Source organism: Protopterus annectens, chromosome 5.part0 (assembly GCF_019279795.1).
Source record: "Protopterus annectens isolate FY-2018-M chromosome 5.part0, PAN1.0, whole genome shotgun sequence".
NCBI lineage: Eukaryota > Metazoa > Chordata > Ceratodontiformes > Protopteridae > Protopterus > Protopterus annectens.
This window is the reverse complement of record NC_056735.1, coordinates 1,143,010,408-1,143,026,025: the sequence shown is the minus strand read 5'-3', so window position 1 is coordinate 1,143,026,025 and position 15,618 is coordinate 1,143,010,408. Positions and strand designations below refer to the sequence as shown.

Genomic DNA, 15,618 nt, shown 5'->3' with positions numbered 1-15,618 from the left:
ATTATTTAGGTAAAGAAGTCTGCCTAGCCAGTCATTCACAGATATTAAAGACTGTAAACCCAGATCATCTAATGCTAAACTGTGGGCTGTACAGTTGTATAGAAAGAGTGTTGATGCGGGTTATGGTTCAGAATGATGAGAAAAATCTATTCTTAAATCTCATGTTTTTTTTCAAATGAATGAACTATAACTGGTCTTTGTAGAAGATTTATTTTGGTATGTGGAAAATAACTTAAAAATTATCCAAATACAACGTGTTTTCTATTTACAGAAGATCTTTCAGGACAAGGACAACTTGCAGCTGCCCTTATAATTGCAATGTCTACAATTTTTGTAATGGCCATCGCAATTGTTATAATTATAACATTCTATATAGTGACGACAAAATCATCTGCTCAAGGTAAGATTTATAAAGGCATCATAAGTGTGTGTCTGAGAGAGAGAACAAAGTGCAATGGTCTTTGTAAACCACTTGCTTTGCTCATATATTACACTTTTAAAATGAGTCTGAGAATAATTGTACAGCTAACAATAATTTATGTTTGTAGCAAGTATGTAACCTAAGTTTCAGTGTTACAATCTCCTCAGAGGAGGTATATTAGACACCAAAAATACCAGTACCACTCCTCTGTCATATTGCCCCATAAATGCCTAATTGTTCCAAAGTCATTTTCCATACATGTGAGCATTTAGATTTTAATCAGTTAAGAAGGAATGTGGCTTTGCTTCATCACTGATACATTCTGCAACCAGTCCTTCTCTTTAAGGTCAAGAGATGTTGTCATTTTTTTCATAATGTTGTTACAGCTTGATATAGCTAATATACTCTCCAAATTAGTCAAGAATGTTTCTGCATTCATCTTGTAGTAAGTGGTTAAGAAAGTAGGGCTTTAGTTGTAGAGTAAGTATGTTGTTTTGTAGTAGTAAAACATGGGGTGCTTTATTAATCTTTTTCTTTGTTTCTTTGTTGAAATGTCCAAGTTTACTGATAAGTGCTGCATGTTTAATTTAAAGGTTATGGTGTACATTAATGAAAATAGAGATATTTTTCTTGCTCTGTAATCTTGCTGCAGTGTAAACAGAGTCGTGTCCATGAACAGCACATAACCGTGTTTGAGAATAACTAATTAACCTTTTGACTATTTAGAAACTTAGCACATTAGCTTCTCCTCATCTTACATATCCTGGATGGTCTGATCATTAAGCTGCATAGCATTTTAAATATCCTAAGATGTGGTTTCTAGACCAATTTAATATCTGTACAAAGTGCAAATTCAATGCATTTTAATTCCATCACCATACATTTTGCACCAGTTTGCACAACACTGTGAGCTAAAAGTAATATTGCACTTCTTTGTATATGTGGGCACACCTTTATCGTCACTGTGGCAGCCGTGCACTGGCCCAGCAATCAAGGAGCCTTAATCCTCACCACTAGTACCAGTGAAGGGTGTCCACATTGGGAGGATAACAAGTACACACACAGTAAAGTACAATTTCCCTTAAGAGCACACAGAGATCACAGTCAGTTTGGGGCTGGTTTCTCCCTTTCTCTCCAGATCCCAAGTAAGACTCCCACTGGCACAGCTATAGGGTTCAGATCTCAGCCGAGTGGTCAGGCCAAAACATCCAGCACCCTTTCTGTCCAACCAGTGCTTCGTGTCCCTGCCCAAGTAGTTGACACACATACACTTTGAGATTTGATTTATATACAAACACACAGACACTCCTGGGGAAGGCTGGCACAGGTTCACTAGCTGTGCCCCTTTCTGCCCAGACTATACGGTAGTACCACCTGCCACCAACCACGCTTATCAGCTACTATAAAGACCCTTGTCAAAAGGTATCGATTTCTACTGTGCAATGTTGTTGTTATCCAAATGGTAAGTGTGACAAACAACAAGGCTATTAGAGTGGCTTATTCAGTATCACCAAATACATGCAAATACGCTAAGGGCTTAAATTATCTCTAAACAAAACAGCCGCATTTAAAAGGTTTAAACATATTTAATAATAACTAATAAAAACACAGGACAATATTTATTAACTCAACACAATGACATTAGAGAGTTTAGAAATCACAGGAAATACTTTAAAACAACATTGTAGGGCAGTCTGACATAAATATAGAAAACATCCACACTAATCTGGGTATATTCCTGTTTATCACTAAGAGAAATCACTGTACCTAAATAACTTACTTACAGAGCAAAACAAATGTAGATGAGAAGTGCTGAATAGATGTTTGCAGGTCCAGATCAAGATACAAAATGCACTCTCTCTCTGAGCTAGTTTTTTAAATTGATAATACACATTACTGCTGAGTAGATTACATCATTCTGTCATCTCTACTTAAATTCCCAGGCTAACAGAACTTAAAATTTACATTTCGTTGTGATCTGCAGCTGTCAAGAAGTCACAGGGCAATAAAAGATACTTTACATGTGAAATCTAGTAATTATCTCTGTCTTAAGACAATAGAAAGAAGCTCCTGGCCCAGACATCCTGTCTCTTAGTTGAGATCACACACAGTCATAAAAACCTTTTATTTATCAGCTTATTTTTGTAGAGTTTGCCATTTAACTCTGTGTGTCCCAGTTTTTTACCATGAAAATATACATTACATAGGTATAGAGCTTATACACATTTCTGGTTTCTTCAAGCAGGGTGCACTGTAGTTACCTTTTTGAAGCTCAGCACATAACACAGTTTTTCTTACATCTGTCAAACAAGCCTGTGGATCATATTCATATTTACAAGGACATAGAATTATTTACAACATTCTATCTAGCTGGGTTGGGAGCCCCTCAGTTTATCACAGTCACCATCAAATTAACCCTTCCTAGGCAGGACTATCATTTTCAGTCATTTTTACCTCTATATTGCGCATAAGCTGTGCATATCTTTTACATCATTTCTATTCCCAGAAGAGTAAGCAGTCAATTCTTGTTTGTTTACAGAAACCACCAAATGAAAATTTGTTTCACCAGTAGAAAAAGTAGCCAAGAATTATTTTATTTTACACATAGATTAGGACAGTTTTTGCATAAATATCTGATATAGAGAGTAGTAAAATTGCCATCATATATTCAGGATGTGTTTGACTTTTTAGGTGGAATAGCTAACATAAAATGGGATCAAGAAATGTATTTTATTACAGTAGATGTGAGTTTGTATACCAATATTCAGCACACATTTGGAGTAGAAGCATTGAACTGTTATTTAGGAGAGAGTCCAGTATCACACTACATTATTGATTAGTTTATTTTTGTTAAATGAACGATTTTTTTTTTCAAATTTAATGGAAAACTATATAAACAAACAGAGGGAGCAGTTATGGAGGCACCTTTTTGCCCCCAGGTATGCTAATCTATGTATGGGCTTGAATGTGTATATACTAATGATTTTTTTAAAGAAATATGTTATTATATATACATTTTTGACTTAATATTTATTTGCGGGGGGGGGGGACAAGAATTCATCAACCAGTTTATAGAAAGTTTAAATACAAATAGGTTTGGATATTATAGTAGATGGGAGAAAGAAGGATATAGTACAAACAAGAATGTATTGAAAGTTTGAAGATGGAAACCAATATTTACATTGGCATAGCTGCTATCCCCCACAAATATTAAAAACTTTGCCCTACGGAGAATTTCTTAGGATTCATTGTTTGTGTAATGATGATAAAGAGTATGCTGAAGAACTTCAAAATACTATTGATGTATTCAGTAGGAGAAGTTATGAGAAGGAAAATTTACTTCAGAGTGTTAAACTTAAAATGGAGTGGAGAGGTGCTAGGAGGTGACTCTGCACATGAAAGGACGAATAGAGAACAGAATTTTTAACTACATTTAGTCTTTTTAATGCAGAATTAGTAGAGCTAGTGAATTTTTATTGGGGTTTCCTGATTCAACATAGGGACTTTGCTTATGTATTAGATAAAAAATTAGGTGTTTCATATGAGAGGAATAAGTATTAGGGATATGTTAGTACATGGAAAATTTCTTTCACCAGTAAAAAAAAGTCGCCAGGAATATTAGGGACACAGGGACTCTTTCCCGTGACAAATGTAGTTGTATGTATGTAGTTAAAAGTTTTTGTAAAATTAGTGGTAATAAGTATATAGCACAGGGTAAATTTAGCTGTAAAGCAGAGGGAATTGTTTATGTACTGAAGGGTCCCTGTGGAAAGTTTTACATAGGGGAAAGTGAAAGAGCATTTAGAACACATTTGTTAGAGCATGTCAGGGATGTAAAGAAAGGTAAAATAGAAAGTCTAGTGGCATTGCATTTTAAAATGTACCATGATGGTAAAGTGGATGGGTTGCAAGCCACTGTTTTAGAAAAGTTTGTAGTGGACAGTATAACAGTATTAACTTGAAGAATCAAAGACTCAATTTTCATTTTAAAGTATAACACCTTGGTTCCCAAGGGTCTGAACTGTGAATGCAGCTGGAGATTTTTAATTGAATGTAATTGGATAATTATATAATTGTTGTTTAAGTGAATCATTGTATAATTAATTTTGTTATAAAAGCTGAGTATTTTTAAGTGGAGGCATGTACTCTTGAAAGGCTGTTAAGCCGAGGTGCTAGAGAGATTTTTATATTGTGATTTTATAATAATCTGAACCTGCTTTTTGCAGTGATTACTGGCCTTTGTTTGGTGGTTTCTGTGAATTTCCTCATTGGTGGTCTATTAGATTCTTGTTTGTTTCCTTTCAGTTTTTGTTTGTCGTCCCTCTCTGCTCATTTCTTATTAAATTTGTTAAATTAGCTTTGTTTTCTTTGCCACTTCCTTAACATTGAAAGGAAAGAATTTGAAGAAGCAATTTTCTTCCGATTCTGTAACCTCTGTAATGCATTCCATCACTGATACTGCTTTTTCTCTCATCTGGGGAAGTTGTATGGCTAATTAAAGCCAGACTGCACAAAGCCAAACTGCCTGAACCATTTTAATGGAAAACTTGTAGCACTGAATTCAGAGAACTTTTCACATCGTGGTAAGTAAATTTACATGATGAGCAGCCAAGTGCAGGGTGTGTGCTGGAAAAATGAGCTTTGCGATATGGACAGACCAAGCAGCTTGGTTGGCACAGTATATGCCAATGGCATGGTAATGAGCAACATTATTAAAATGAGCCTTTCTTTTTATGCTAATGAGACAAAAATAAGATGGTAGAGTGATTCAGAAATGTGTAAGAGCTGCATAACTGTTCTGAATCCATTGCATATTTGAACATGTCTGAAAGTTCATAGGGAATTGCTAAATAATTTTAGGGGTTGCCTTTCCCTCCCTTGCAGTTCCCACTCAATATATCTTTACAAAATATTTAAAAGCATTTCCCAACTTATTTTATATTATGATGAACAACTGCAGTACACTTAAAAGCAGGCATATATGACAGCCTCCGTTGTTGCAAGTTCAGAAGTTGGAGTTGCTCTGTGGTATGACTCCTCTCTGCTTGCATCATGCAGATTCACCTGGTTGGTTGTGATGGTTATGCTAAGTAGGGCTCAACACATTATTTCTGAGTTGCTCAATATGCTCAGTGAGAAAACCTAGTAAGCATCATGATCAGTTGCTCTTAATGCTGTGCACATACTTGGGTCCCTTCAGGCAGCACTGTGTATATTTGTCTGAAAATGGAGTCACTGTAGTGTTTGATTTCTTTTTAGCTTACACATTGGCACAGGTCTGTTAAGTATCACCCCGTAAAGTTCCATTGTCATCCATAACAGTGATCCATAACATAACATCCATAGTATCCATAATCTATGTTATCCTAGCCCACTGTCTGTCACACAAATGAAATACCCATTGATGCCCCTCTGTGTGCAGCAGATGAGACATGTGAGATCTGATTTAGGCACCAATTTTCTACCATTTTCACTGAGATTTTTCAAGGTGAGATATCATGGCTGAAGGAGTAGGAAGTGATCATTTTAGAGGACAGAAGTGGTATGAGAAGGAGTCCAAAATAATTCTGGACCTCTTCCATAAGGATAAGAGCAAGAGGCTCCTGCAGGAAGGCTATAAAGGACCTGAGAATAAGACTGAAGCCTGGAATAGTTTAGCCAAGGTTGTCACCCATGCCACTGGAATTCTTACATATGGTGCATTGCTGTCACCATTACAGTAACATGAGGTGCCACAATCTTGAAGTTAAACAGTGGTCACCACTTCTGTACTGTAAGTATAACATATAACCTGCCACTGTGTGCCATCCACAGTGCTGTTTTTTATATCTATAGCCTCTAAAGAAATTGACGTAACTGGGAAGTTGCTGCACAGAAGGATATTGGAGCATTCAAGGAAGCACCAGGATGAGTGTACATGATTCAGACTATACAGCTTTTAATATTAACTGCAGAAAAGATTCATTCCCAAACATGTACCTTTCATACATCACTGCCAGTTCTGTGAGAACTACTATAGGTCAAAGGTAGGCATATGACAGATGAATGTTATTACTGTTTATTCATGCAACCTTTAATCTAGTTTGTTCATGCATCTTGTCATATGCTTGGACAAGTAGGCCAGGACTTTAAGGCTGTGTTCCCACATTGTTAGCATGGCAGTGGGTTCAACACCCCCCCGACTTATCATGAAATATTTCAGTTTTGTTTTCTGTCTCATTATATAAACTACAGAATTAAATTGAGGAAACATGTATGAATAACATTTTTGGGTGAGTGTACATCTTTGTTAATATAGTTGCTTCCTTTTCTTATAACCTGTGAGTGTAATGTATGTCTGAACAGTGTGGTTTCTTTGTATATGTACATTTATCTCAGACATCATTACTACATTTCAGACTAAAGATCCTTGTTAGTTTGTCCAAGTAGCTTATCACAATGTAGGTCATGATGGCTGTGGCTTCGAGTCCTCCCTGTCAGCAGCCTTAATAAATAGAGAAGAGTTTTTTGGTCCTTCAAGTATATTAGATTTAATTGCATCATTGTCAAAATATGTATCAAGTTCAGTTTTCATTGTATTTGTACTTCTCTGTACACACACTCCTTGCCAGTATCCTTTCTATTATATACATTTATTTTGTTTATTATTTTGTTTCTCTCCATTTATTTTACTTTTATGTGTAGTAGCATCCCTCTGGTAAGGTCTGTTGCCCCCCCCCCCCCACAGGTGATAGCTGCAGCACCATAACCACCATCACCACCGGAATCACGCAGCACATCTGGGTCCCAGACTGTCATAGCCACCTCCATAACTCCTGCCCTACCTGCAAAACCTGTTTCAGGTAGCCATGCACTGGATATATATACTCACTGGTAGCAGTGCCACTGGAGGTGACACCTTTGTCACCCATCAGCAGCTGACAAACAGTGGAGAGATTATCGATAGGAGGTTGGATGCCTGAACTGGCAAGATGGAGAACCTCCTCCAGTGACACATTGAATCCCATCCCAGTCCAGCACTGTCTCCACCTTCTGAAAGTGGGAACACTGGTGATGGTACCCATGGTGCCAAGCAACCTCCCACTAGGTCACAGCTGGCAGAGAATGCAACTGTGGACACCCAATACTATCACCCCCCACCTTCTGTTTCTCTCCCTTTTGTGTCCATGGCCACTCCTGTTGGTTTATTAGTCCTTCCCTGAATGTCGTCGTCCCTCTTTGTGTCTTCTTCATCATTGCGTTCTCCGTCCCTCATCATGTTACTACATACCTTGTCAATTGTGTTTGTCTTCCCTGAACGTCCATTACTTTCTTCCCCAACTTACCTTTTCTTTATTCATATAAAATTTGCACCTGTCCCACAAAAGAAATTACCCCACCTTCCCCACATCCAATTCTGTTCATTCTTTAGTTACTCATCTTCTGTTCTACCCTCCCCTTTTCATCTCTTTCTTATACTCCCATTTCAAAGCTTCAGTCTGGTCAAAAAAATAAATAAACACACACCACACATGCTAATCTAGTTCTTCCAAGTTATTCATCTTGTGTGATCATACTATAAGCATGGCATGCTGTGAAGCAAATCATTGATGCCCATGTACTGTCAACAAAAACTGGCACTGCTTGTTTTATGGCAAAAAGCTGGATTGCCATGTTCTATATGAACATTATATTGGCCGCAGCCGTCTGTGGGCTGTGCATGTGAGCTGAGTGATGTTGCACAGTAATTTGTACATACTAGATGGGGTACACTAGTGAGGATTTGATTACTTCTCCCTGAAATGAATTGCAGTGCTGTCCATGCCTGTGGATGATATACCAGACCCCAAATATGGTGACCTGATGCTCTTTCATTCTTTCATTCTGCAAGTGTGTAATCACCGACTGATGCATGTTTGTCTAATGCTGTTTTTCTCACTGCTTCTGTAGCTCGGCCTGTAAATGAACTGCTTTGCACACTGTAAGTGGGGAGGTTTGTAGATTCAAGTCACCTCAGGGTTCAATGTTTTTGTCTTTTTCTTCTTTTTTTGTTCTGCAAGTATGTATCACCAAATGCTGTGCGTTTCCCTGATGCTACTTGCCTCATTGCTTCTGTAGCTCAGCCTCTAAATGAAGTGTTTTCCATACTGTAAGTGTGAAGGGTTGTGTTTTCAAGCTCCCTCTAGGTTATATGCTTTTTGTCTTTTCTGTCATTCTGTTAAGTGCATAATAACCAACTATTGTGTGTTTCTCTGATGCTTTTTGTCTCACTGCCTCCTTAGCTTAAACTATAAATGAAGTGCCAGGCACTCTGTAAGTGGGAAGGTTGTGATTTCATGCCCTATAAGGTTGCAGATAAGCACATCACTGTTATAGCAAGATGTTTGTTCCCTGGCATTATAGTTCAGGTACAGTGGTCAGACTCTTCTGATGTAATAATTGCTTTTGGTCACTATAATGGTAATTTTGTCTTCCCCACACATTATGTATTGTTTTATTGTTTTATATTTTTTATCTTCAGTTAGTTGAAATTTATATCTGTGTATACCTGTGTATTTCATATTTTTTCCATTGTCTTCCACATTCCCGGTTATGTCATTGTGTCCCTTCCTAGTCTTGTCTATGTTATATATTTCTTTGTGTGGCTTTACCCTCCTAGCTTAATTTTACTTCCTTACAAAACTTTTCTTCTCTGCGTGTGCACACACACACACACACACACACACACACACACACACACATATATATTTATGTGTGTGTATTTAAATATATATTTATACGTGCATATATATATATATATATATATATATATACATACATATATGTGTGTATATAAATATATATATATATATATATATATATATATACATATATATATATATATATATATATATATATTATTATATATGGTTCTATTTTTATTAGTCGAAGTTATATTACTTCGACTAACAAAAGTACGACCTGACTTCCACGAAAGTGTACTTTCGCGAAAGCTGATACACCGAATTGGCAAAATAAATAAATAAACAAAAAACATTGTTTTGCAGAGGGGCAAGTCCCCCTGCACCCCCACGCCAACTCCGAGATCACACTACAGTGGGGAGAAGGATATATTTCCTTATCTCTACTATACTGTGCTTCAGTGAATCGGCCTTCGTGAAAGTGGGGCCGTACTTTTCTTATTCTAAATAATACTGTAGGAAAACGTATTTCAGATGCCAAAAAGTCTGCAAGCCAAATAATCCTTAACGCAATTTTATTGATGAAATAAGTTAGCGTTTTCGCCTCTCTATTTAGAGAAGCTTCATCAGAGAAAACCAAATGTTCAGAAAGGCGCCAAAACTTTCTGAACATTTAAATACATACACGTAAAACACTGCATATTACATCACTTCCTGGAAACGTGAAATGTATAAGAATGTGAAAAAATATATAAATTTTTGTGGAATATATATGTGTAATGAATTACAATAAAAGCTTAAAGGTAATCATGAACACGCAAAGTCCTCTATGAATAAAAATACATTTATGTATGCGATGTTAAGCGCTGAAAATACCAAAAATAATATAAAATCACATAAAATCACAATCCACTTCTAAAAAACTGGAAATGGAAATGAGAACATTTAATTACCCCCTCTTTGTCTAATAAACAAAAATGTGTTAGTAAAAACCAGCCATATAAAAATATATAATATATTGTTAAAATACATAAAAGACAAAACAAAAAAGGGGTTAAAAATTCCTCTTTGAAAAGTTATTAAAAACTTATTAAAACACTCTGATTGTGTTAAACTGAAAAAAGTAATATATGTATATATATGTGTGTATGTGACCAGTTACAATTTTCATGTAAATAGTGTATGAAGTATTTCATAAGACAAAAGATCATTCAACGCCTAAGATAGGCTTTATATTTTAATACTGAGGCAATGTTACAACTCTCATTTAACCCCGGGGAGTTGAAGGCATCTAATCTGAGTTGCCATTCAAGTTCCCGGTTCTCCAATAAGAGAGATGTAGGTCCACCACGAGTTGGAGGTGTCAAGTGGTCAATACCCATAAATTGAAAACTGTGTCCTGGATTTTTTATTATGTACTTGGCCAGTGCATTATCATTTTTACAATTTTTTATTGCATAACAGTGTTGATAGACACGCTCTCTAAGTTTTCTGTCGGTTTTACCGACATAAAAACTTGGGCAACAAACACAGAATGCAATGTAGATCACTGACTTAGTTTCACAGTTGATTTTAAATTTGATGTCATATTTAAAGTCTCTTATACAAAATGTGTTGCCGGTGCGGATAACCTTGCACCAGTTACATAGCCCACAAGCAAAGGAACCCTTTTGTCTGCTAAAGGGGTTAAACCCTAAGTCCCTTTGTAACAGTTCCTTGATGTTAATTCCTCTTTTGTAGACTATCCGGGGTTTTTGCCCCAGTTTCTCTGCAAGAAAGGAATTATTAGAAATGAAATCCCAGTTTTTTTGAATAATTTCTAAAATTTGTTTAGAATTACTGTTATACGTGGTGATAAAACTCAAAGGTAAAGGGACCAAGTTGTCATTTGTACCCATGTTAAAGCTGTCAACAACACTCAAATTGGTCATATCCTCACTTATATTAAGTGAGACCAAAACCTCTGAATGGAGCAGAGGTTTATAAAATCCGTTACTTCTCTTGCCTTCTACCTCTTTAATGAGTTCATCAACTAAAACCTTGGGGTAACCCCTGTTAGTGAACATATCTTTTAAAAATGAACACTCAGTTAGAAAATCAGTTAACTCACTACACATTTTTACAGCTCTGACTAATTGTCCTTTGACAATTGCCCTCTTTTGTTTATGAGGGTGAGAGCTCGAGTAATGAAGGAAGGAATTGACATATGTTTCCTTTCTGAACATTTTTGACTGAAATTTAAAGTTAGATCTATCCTTGATAAGTTTCACATCTAGGTAGTCAATTCCTTCACTCGAAAAATGGTGTGTAAACCTAAGAAAGGTTGTAGTGTGATTGATATAGTCTACAAAGGATTGCACCACCTGTTCGTCACCCTTAAAAAGGATGAAAACATTGTCTAAAAAACGGGTGTAATAACAAATGTGTTGCATCCAATCGGGGTTATCCAAAATGTGATGTTTCTCCCAATACGCCATGACCATGTTTGCCACACTGGCACCACAAGGGGAGCCCATGGCTACCCCTTGTTTTTGGACGTAATATTCTTTATCAAACAGAAAGAAATTGGAAGTAAGTACAATATCTAAGAGCTCTGTGATGTTGTCTATTTCAGTTTTTGGTGCTTTTAGCTCAGTTAAAAGCAACCCAACCCATTCTGTTGCTTCCTGGTGGGGGATGGAGGTATACAAATCGATGACATCGATGGTAAGAAAATTGTAGGAACTATCATAACTGGTATTGTTGATATTTAATAAGAAGGTCCAAGAGTCTTTACAGATACTTGGAATGAGTTTGATGTATTTTGAAAGCAAAAAGTCTATATATTTTGAATATGGGTAAGATATAGAACACCTCCCATCTACTAAAGCCCTCATGGGTGGGTCTCTACAGTTGTTATGAACTTTGGGTATGCCAAACATCACTGGGACCCTAGGTTGGGAGATGTCAATGTATTTATACATGTCCATGTCAATTCTACCATTTATGAATAAGTCTCTAAAATAACCTCTTAATCTATTAAAGCAACCGTTCATAACATTAAGAGAAGAGGTTTCATAAGCAGGAGAATCCAATACCAATAACATTCTCTCTGTATAGTCAATTTTTTCAAAGATAACCAAACCGCCCCCCCTTGTCTGGTTTGATTACCCTAACAGAGGATTCTCGTAGATGATTAAGTGCTAACACCTGTTCCTTGGTGATGTTAAATGTGTTAGTCATAGGGTTATGTGCTCTATTCATATGGCTGATATCCAACTCGCATGCATTTTCAAAAATCTTCAACGCAACATGTAATGGAGGGTTGAAAATGCTGGAAAGTTTCAAACCATTGCTCACATAATCAGTACCATTATTGAATAGTAGCTTTAAATTAAGCTTCCGTACATAACATTTTAAGTCAATCAACACCCTAGTCACATCACAATATCTAGAGGGAACAAAAGTGTTCCCAAGTGCTAGCAATTCAACTAGCTCGGGTTCCAATTCTAAGGATGAAAAATTGTAAATAGTAAAGTCACCTTTCACATTATGTAATATTTTTGGAAAGTCAATACTATTTTCACTGATTGGAGGACTTGTTATCTGTTCCAATTCCTGCCCTTGCCCCCGTGTTGCTGATTGTTGCGATTCCCTAAAAAATGTTTTTGAGGAGGTTTAGGGATCGCATTGTTGGCATTACTGTTGTTAGAATCCCTGCTGTCTACCTCTTGTTGCCCATACTTTTTGCGGTTCCTGTTGCTCCTTCTAGGGCCATTGTCACTCTCCTCAGTTTCACAATCAGTGTTAGCGATAATTAATTCCACATCACCTTCGTTACTATTACGTGTATTCGCTGAAGAACCATTAGCCTCACTTTGCTTATGTATTGAAATCAATTTCGGGTAGGCTTTATTGTGTTGCTATGATGCCCTATCCCGAAACAGTTTTTTTGATTTGTTGGTCTTCAGTTTAGTCATGAAAGTGTCAATACTCGAAAAAATACGAGTATAATCAAACTTGAATCTATGGAAATTAGAGTCAAGTTTGATTTCGTTATCTAACTGACTGATTTCCTGTGTAAGTTCATCAATATTCAAGGAATAATGTTTTATAATTAACTCAATTAATTGTGCGCCTTGCATTTGAAAAAGCGCAAATAAATCTGTTAAAAAGGCTGTACCAGGAATTAGATTCGAAGGTGAAAAGTTATTCCTTAAACCTTTCGGGATAATATTTTCACTGAGGCACTGCTTGAAGTATGCTACTTCAAGCTGTAGTTTTCTAAGCCTCAGTGTTTTATTGTCTAAAGCTTTAAGTTTCTCGTTAATGTTATCAGTGCACAAGTTGTACCAGAAGCTGGCACCGGCGAGTCATTCACAGAAGGTTTTAAAAATGTAAAGAAATCACCTGTATTATTAATCCATTCGGACAGTGATGGCACGCCAATAAGTGCATTCCCCTGGTTAACCAAATAGGAAAAATTACTCCCTAAGGAAGCTGCTACATCCTTTTGCGTGTTCAAAGGGACTGAAGAACGGACAGGCTGAGCCGCTGGCAAAGAACACGTGTCAGTGTCTCCTGAACGTTCCAAAACAGTTCTATTCCCGTTGTCTATTAAGGCATTTGAAACAACATTAAGTCTTCTTTTTTCAATCATATCGAGACGTGAATTCAGAGAATCAAGTCTCTGAGAAACAACCAAAAGTAGAGAAGCCATATCCATATTGCCGGTATTGTCCGATCCGAAGATGCTGAGGCTGGCAGGACTGGAAGGGCAATCCGAAGCCATAAAACAAACTGATAAGTGCCACGAAAGAAACAAACTGTAGGAAAACGTATTTCGGATGCCAAAAAGTCTGCAAGCCAAATAATCCTTAACGCAATTTTATTGATGAAATAAGTTAGCGTTTTCGCCTCTCTATTTAGAGAAGCTTCATCAGAGAAAACCAAATGTTCAGAAAGGCGCCCAAACTTTCTGAACATTTAAATACATACACGTAAAACACTGCATATTACATCACTTCCTGGAAACGTGAAATGTATAAGAATGTGAAAAAAAAATATATATTTTTGTGGAATATATATGTGTAATGAATTACAATAAAAGCTTAAAGGTAATCATGAACACGCAAAGTCCTCTATGAATAAAAATACATTTATGTATGCGATGTTAAGCGCTGAAAATACCAAAAATAATATAAAATCATATAAAATCACAATCCACTTCTAAAAAACTGGAAATGGAAATGGGCAATTGTCAAAGGACAATTAGTCAGAGCTGTAAAAATGTGTAGTGAGTTAACTGATTTTCTAACTGAGTGTTCATTTTTAAAAGATATGTTCACTAATAGGGGTTACCCCAAGGTTTTAGTTGATGAACTCATTAAAGAGGTAGAAGGCAAGAGAAGTAATGGATTTTATAAACCTCTGCTCCATTCAGAGGTTTTGGTCTCACTTAATATAAGTGAGGATATGACCAATTTGAGTGTTGTTGACAGCTTTAATATGGATACAAATGACAACTTGGTCCCTTTACCTTTGAGTTTTATCACCACGTATAACAGTAATTCTAAACAAATTTTAGAAATTATTCAGAAAAACTGGTATTTCATTTCTAATAATTCCTTTCTTGTGGAGAAACTGGGGCAAAAACCCCGGATAGTCTACAAAAGAGGAATTAACATCAAGGAACTGTTACAAAGGGACTTAGGGTTTAACCCCTTTAGCAGACAAAAGGGTTCCTTTGCTTGTGGGCTATGTAACTGGTGCAAGGTTATCCGCACCGGCAACACACGGGGGTTACAAAATGGGTTTGGGTTTCCCCTGCCCCGGGTTCCCCATATTCTTTCTCAAACAGAAAGAAATTGGAAGTAAGTACAATATCTAAGAGCTCTGTGATGTTGTCTATTTCAGTTTTTGGTGCTTTTAGCTCAGTTAAAAGCAACCCAACCCATTCTGTTGCTTCCTGGTGGGGGATGGAGGTATACAAATCGACGACATCGATGGTAAGAAAATTGTAGGAACTATCATAACTGATATTGTTGATATTTAATAAGAAGGTCCAAGAGTCTTTACAGATACTTGGAATGAGTTTAATGTATTTTGAAAGCAAAAAGTCTATATATTTTGAATATGGGTAAGATATAGAACACCTCCCATCTACTAAAGCCCTCATGGGTGGGTCTCTACAGTTGTTATGAACTTTGGGTATGCCAAACATCACTGGGACCCTAGGTTGGGAGATGTCAATGTATTTATACATGTCCATGTCAATTCTACCATTTATGAATAAGTCTCTAAAATAACCTCTTAATCTATTAAAGCAACCGTTCATAACATTAAGAGAAGAGGTTTCATAAGCAGGAGAATCCAATACCAATAACATTCTCTCTGTATAATCAATTTTTTCAAAGATAACCAAACCGCCCCCCTTGTCTGGTTTGATTACCCTGACAGAGGATTCTCGTAGATGATTAAGTGCTAACACCTGTTCCTTTGTGATGTTAAATGTGTTAGTCATAGGGTTATGTGCTCTATTCATATGTCTGATATCCA

At 36.6% G+C, this 15,618-nt stretch overlaps 1 protein-coding gene across 2 annotated transcripts in view; it reads left to right on the top strand.

Annotated features, from left to right (window-relative positions):
- EDAR (ectodysplasin A receptor) overlaps nt 1-15,618 on the top strand; it is a 988,067-nt gene that overhangs the window by 622,921 nt on the left and 349,528 nt on the right. For both annotated transcript variants that reach the window (XM_044070998.1, XM_044070997.1), the window contains one exon: nt 272-400. In XM_044070998.1, the coding sequence (XP_043926933.1) occupies nt 272-400 (129 nt within the window). The remainder of the gene's footprint in view (nt 1-271; nt 401-15,618) is intronic.